The sequence below is a fragment of the Haliotis rubra genome, unplaced genomic scaffold, assembly GCF_003918875.1.
Source record: "Haliotis rubra isolate DU_JTF1 unplaced genomic scaffold, ASM391887v1 Scf707, whole genome shotgun sequence".
Classification (NCBI taxonomy): Eukaryota; Metazoa; Mollusca; class Gastropoda; order Lepetellida; family Haliotidae; genus Haliotis; species Haliotis rubra.
The window spans coordinates 421,606-427,605 of record NW_025767421.1 but is presented as its reverse complement, the minus strand read 5'-3'; the positions used below and the strand labels follow the sequence as shown (position 1 = coordinate 427,605).

The window sequence follows — 6,000 nt, the reverse complement described above, 5'->3', positions numbered from 1 at the left end:
ACTCACTCCAGACGGTCACCTATTCAAAGTGTATTTCTAGTATTCGTTCTTTGTGTAAATTTGATTAAATAACTGCATTTAAAAGGTGAGATAAAACCTGACCACAGACACAAGGCAGACTCCAGTGGTGATTCCATTGTATGTGTAACTGCTCAATCCTTTAACTAAACTTTGATAATATTTTTATACTTTTATGTTCAAAACTATCCAGTCGTTCACTTTTTGGCATTACGCATTTTAATTGTCTTTCTATGCTTTATTAGAAAAAATAATGTAATGTTCAAAGTGAAAAAATTCATTTGAACCTGGATGCTTTGTTCTCATGTAGTAGCCAATCTTCAGCTTTCCAGTAGAGTAGTTTCCCCACACTCTGTAATGCAAGCACCAGGGGGCGTTGAAACATAAGCAACTTCCGGCAAGTGTGAGTCTGCGAGAGATGCGAAAAGCGTCTGCTTTTATGACAGGTGAAGGCTGATAAGTGTTCATTTCATATCACTGATTCTGGATAATTGGAGCTACTTAATCTAGGTAAGTTTTTGGACATCGTATTATGTACATATCCATTGTTACTGTGATAGTATGAAAACATCAATCTTAGCACTGATATGTGAAACTAAACCTAAATTAATGTTTCAATGAACTTGTCAAGAACTGTTCGACTGGTTAAGATAAAATAAATATTTTATGCGTTTATATATTACGCACAGAATATAAATATCCCCACTTTGAAATACTTATAGATGATAAATACGGTAAAATATGGCTCTAAACTTTGTTATCTTTGACGTGTATGCTCTCAGTCTCATCAATAGCTAACAAGGGGGAACTAGAATTGCATAGCACATGCTTAAAGTTCCCTATGGTCTGCTCCCTTATTGAATATTGGGTACTTACGAATCCTAACGTGTTGTTGATATTGACAGGTATTTTTGTTCTATAGGTATTTTTGTTCTATAGGTATTTTAACATCTTGGGAGTATTCCACTGTGTTGTTTACCATACCACAGTCAGGTCAGGTCATTGCTAAATAATCAATTACATATGTTGCATCTCGTTGCATCATTAATCAGTTTCTGATTACATCCAATCTAATTAAACCACCCACTCTACTTTTTGTAGACATAACTTATCTAGATTCACTATCAGTGTTTGTAAATTAAGTAGAAAATTCATGGGAACCTTGCCTTATCCTTTATGTTTTAAATTAAAAGACTCAAATCAAAGGGACTCCAGATGAAACCCCATTTATTTCAAAGACTACCCTTTAATTTATGAATGACCAATCCATATATTTGCAATTGACTTGCATGGGTTGTAGCGTACAGCACTACAGTATAGTCATTTGCATATTGGGGGGCTGTGGGGGTAGCCCAGTGGTTAAAGCGTTGGCTTAATATTCCCCACATGGGCACAATTTTAAGCCCATAATCAATCAATATTGCTAAAAGCGTACCATAGTATAATGCATTTATCTGGAATAATATTTTCTGCATACTAGAAATATTTTTGTAAATAGTCTAAGGTTTGGAAACAGCTTAAATCCTATTACCCTACCAAGTTATTGATTCAGTTTGATTAGTACTAGTTGTTTAGTATTAGTACTAGTTGGAACATTTGTTCAAAAGATATGAGGCACTGTTGAACTGTTGTATTAAATTGTTTTTAACCCAGACCTACACAAAACATTATATTTTCAGTAGATCATGTTGATTCTGTTGCACATATATTGACATTTTTAAAACTATTGACTATTTTTTAATGCCATTGAAACTAGTTTAGTTCCAGAAGCAAACACAGCACAGCTGGGGTATTGCAGCACTGTCATAAAACAAAAATTACATTTAAATTATCTGAAGTTGTAATGACAAGGGATACTTTGGTTATGTCGAAAACATGCTGCAGCAGATTTCTGCTACTGACATAATAGGGTTTTTTATTTTGCCCACACAACATTTCATATATTTTCTAGATATATTTTATCAAATATGTTAGTTGAACTTGAAATTATGAAAAAAAAACCAGATAAGTTTTAATTGATTTGAGAAGTGCTACTTGAAACATACATGGTGGGAGAGGTTAACTTCTAGCAGTCTGTATGACTTATGTATGATACTGTACAAAGTGAAGTATTCATGTGCATTATTCATGAATGTTGCATGTGATATGTCAGAAGGTAATAATGATAACTGCATAGTGAAACAATAGCTAGATATATGTGCATCAGATGCATTGTGTTTCCAAGGGAAAGAATATTCCCTTTGTCAAGAAAGAGAACATGATTGGTAATATCCATGATCAAACTCATTTAAGTTCACTTCTAATTAATACATATTTTCATATTGACTCAAATCAATTAACTGTAATTTGTAAATATGTATATGTGTTTTATGTACATCAGTATGTGAATGATGAATGCCATAGTCTGTAGTTTAGACAATAGATAATGTTGCTGTATTATTAATTCCTTTGTTATCTAAGAATTGTGTTTGTGTTATTACAAGAATAGTTCATTCACAAAAGTCAGTTGCATGTGAACAGTGTACTGCAATAAAATGTTGTTTCAGTGTTTATAATGTTATCAATATCTTTCACGTATGATAATCTACTGTTGAAACTGAATATCCTTCTCTTGTTACAGGTATGCTTCAGAAATATATCCTTATAACAATAGGTAGCAGCACTGTCACTTGAGAGGAGCCACTTTCACTTGTATATTTCACCGAAGATAATCACTGAAAGCTTTGGCACCGAGTAGCTAGTTGAAAGATCAACCGGTGCGTGATCAGATGGAAAAGGTATTCTTATAATGCCAAATTTCTGACAAGTGTTGTCAGCTTGAGTCAGTCGTTGTGTTTTTGGTGTTAAGCAGATTGCAGGATGTTCGATGATGTTAATTGCATGGTATCTCGACAACTATTTCTTTGATCACAACTTGGCCTACTCCATTATCCACCAAACCAGGAAAGGGAGGATCGTAGAACCATTATATAATTGGCAACTTCAAATATATAAACACAGCAATAATTCTTCTATAACAAACTCCAGATGTCTTTCATCCTCATCGCTTCCATCACACATGCACAGACATTTACTCAACATATCAAGGAGTCACTCATTTTAAGTGATTTATAACATTTTTAATTCCATGCTTATCAAAAAATAAACCCTATTACTGGAAAATTGATTTTGCTATAATGGCCCTTATTCTATTCCTGCACTGGGAATGAGATTTATTTGTCCGTTTATTGTCTCTTGATGAATTCTCTTTGTCATGGTACATAGTTTGTTGTTTCATCTGAAACCCACTCAACAAGAAGCTAACATGTTCATGGAAACAACATGTACTCTTGTGTACATACTGATAGAAATGCATGTTGACTCTAAATACTTCTAAAAGTGTCGAATTTTTAATATTGTCTTTTTTTACTGCCTTTTATGACTTTTATGGGGTAAGATTTCTCAGTATTGTAGATCAGTATTGAATATTCATTATGAAAGTTAACCTTGTTGACCAAACGTAATGTAAAGAATTAGTGATTTTAGGTGTCCATAGATAACAGCAAACAAGACCCTGTGTGCCATTCCTAACTTCTGAAACTGGACCATGGCTTTGTACTCGATACAATAGATACCCGAAGGTTGCCAATACTGACAGTATTTAGGAGTTGTGCATTACTTCGAATAAAACACCATGCTTAAAGTTGACATTGCCAAATGACAAATGGTTTATCTGTAGGCGAGATGGATCTGTGGATGTTTTTAATTAACCTTTTGTCTTTCTTGAACAGTAGCCATGTGATCAAAGAAGTAAAGGAGCATGACTACCATTTTGTTTGTAAGCTTTGTTGATTTCATCTTTCAATATTCATTCATGACTAATGTGTTAACATTCATATAGAACTCAATCCTAAATTGAACTCGCTTGTTACATACTTGAATCCATTTCAATAGGATGAAAAGTGTGATTTGTTGTGCATCAGTTATGTCGATAATTTGCTAAATGTACGTAATTTGATGGTGTTGGTTATTATCAAGCTCTTTGACAGTGCCTAAAACAATTCCAGCGTCATGATTTTACTTACAACTACTGGTGTAACATTCCGCTTCAGTGTATATTGTGATGCACAAGCCTTAAAAATAATAGCTTCATCTTTGTGAAGCTGTCTGCAAACACAACTGTTCTTTAATGGTTGACATTTTATCCTCACAACTTGCTCTATTTGTAGTTTGAAAAAAGATCAAACGACATTCAGAGAATTACTTGACGAGAATGTTTAAGTAATAAGGATGTCAAACCAAGCAGTTTGCCTCTAGCATTTTAGGCAGCAGAGAACTGTACTAATGTTCATTTATCACTTACCATGGTAGTATCATCTGTCTGAATCAGATTTATTATGCGATTGACATTTAACAGTCCTCACTTTGTTTTCACAAGTCTCACTTGCATGTCCAGTAATTGTTTTTATCAATAAATAATGTGTGTAAAAACATTAGACTGATGCCATGAATGATCTGTTGTGTGAGATGCCAAGAGAGGTAACTCTTGGCATAACTGGAATTTTGTCTTTTATGGACTTCTGTCTAGACAGGTCTTAAATTCCAGTCCTCTTATGTCCTGTTTTGGCAAATTGCATTGTATGATAAAGTACAGATTGTAACCAAAAATACCATGCTGGCTGTCTAGTAATATCGAGCACTCTGTTGTATACAGAACAGGTTAGGTCCAACTATAGCAAAAGCAAATAAGTTATGTTGTTGTTTTGATGACTGAATGTCTATGTTGATGGGCTTCAAATACATTTTGCTAGCTTTGTATAAAGGCAGTTCAGTCTCATGAAGACTTAGAAATGTCACTGGACAAACATTATCATTGAGTTGAATGTTTGAGGGCTGGAGGGTATGGATATAGCAGTCTCATGATATATTGTATCCACCATGGAACAATCCTTTGAATTGCCCTGATTGTAATCTTTGTTTGTCTGCCATATATATATACATTTGGGGTTCGGCAGTGGCGTAAATATTGAAGTCTGAGCTCTTTCGGCTTTCAGCCTGGATGAAGTTGACTTACATGATTGAACTGAAATGTTGTGGAAGGCTGTATAAGTCCACTTAAAGGAGATATATTGAATATAAACTTCTTAACATATGTTAAATGGTCAAAGTATACTTATTTACACATAAGGAAAATTCATAAGTGATTTTATTGCTGTCTGAAAAGCACAAAACAACTGCTCTAATCCCACAACCTGGACATATGCATATCGTAATCCCAGCATCGGCAGAGCTCGGACTGTGACGTCATAGTGGAAAGACATCTGCACTTTTCTTTTGTTTACAGTGCATTCATCCACATAACAATGAAGTGATGTTTCCATTATTTTCGGTGTGTAGTAGACATGAGAGGGGATATTGTTTTTGTGGGGGTGTCCCACACCATCCAAAACAGTACCAACTACAAAGTGTCATTTCTTCAGACTTCCAAGCACAAAACTGATTTAGTGAGGAGGAATTTTAGGATTCAGCTATAAGTTGTGTTCCTTGCATTTAGAGAGATCCAGATAAACTAAAGAAACTTACTTATGAAAATGCAAGTGCAAAACTGAAGAAAGATGTTGTACCAACTAAGTTTGAAAAGAAGACATTTGTTGAATGTGAGGGGCGGTGGGGTAGCCTAGTGGTTAAAGCGCTCTTCGCCACCAAAAACCTGGGTTCGAATCCCCACATGGGTACAATGTGTGAAGCCCATTTCTGGTGTCCCCCGCCGTGATGTTGCTGGAATATTGCTAAAAGCGGCGTAAAACCAAACTCAGTCAGTCAGTCAGTGTTGAATGTGACTTGTCGATGGTAAAGATTCGCTGATTATATTACCATACATGCAGGGTGAACTTCTCAACAATATGTAGGAAGTATTTGGTAAACTACAGTCTGGAGAATCTTATGTACGCCCAGTATCTATTAGCCCTAAAATCAATTCATTTCTCATTTAAACATTGCTAT

General features: G+C 34.9%; 1 protein-coding gene across 1 annotated transcript in view; it reads left to right on the top strand.

The window, feature by feature from the left end:
- The first annotated feature begins 405 nt into the window (after positions 1-405).
- LOC124259029 (cAMP-dependent protein kinase inhibitor gamma-like) overlaps positions 406-6,000 on the top strand; it is a 67,810-nt gene continuing 62,215 nt past the window's right edge. Inside the window, exons 1-2 of the mRNA XM_046693107.1 lie at positions 406-528; positions 2,639-2,795. Coding sequence (XP_046549063.1) covers positions 2,787-2,795 — 9 coding nt within the window. The 5' untranslated portion in view covers positions 406-528; positions 2,639-2,786. The remainder of the gene's footprint in view (positions 529-2,638; positions 2,796-6,000) is intronic.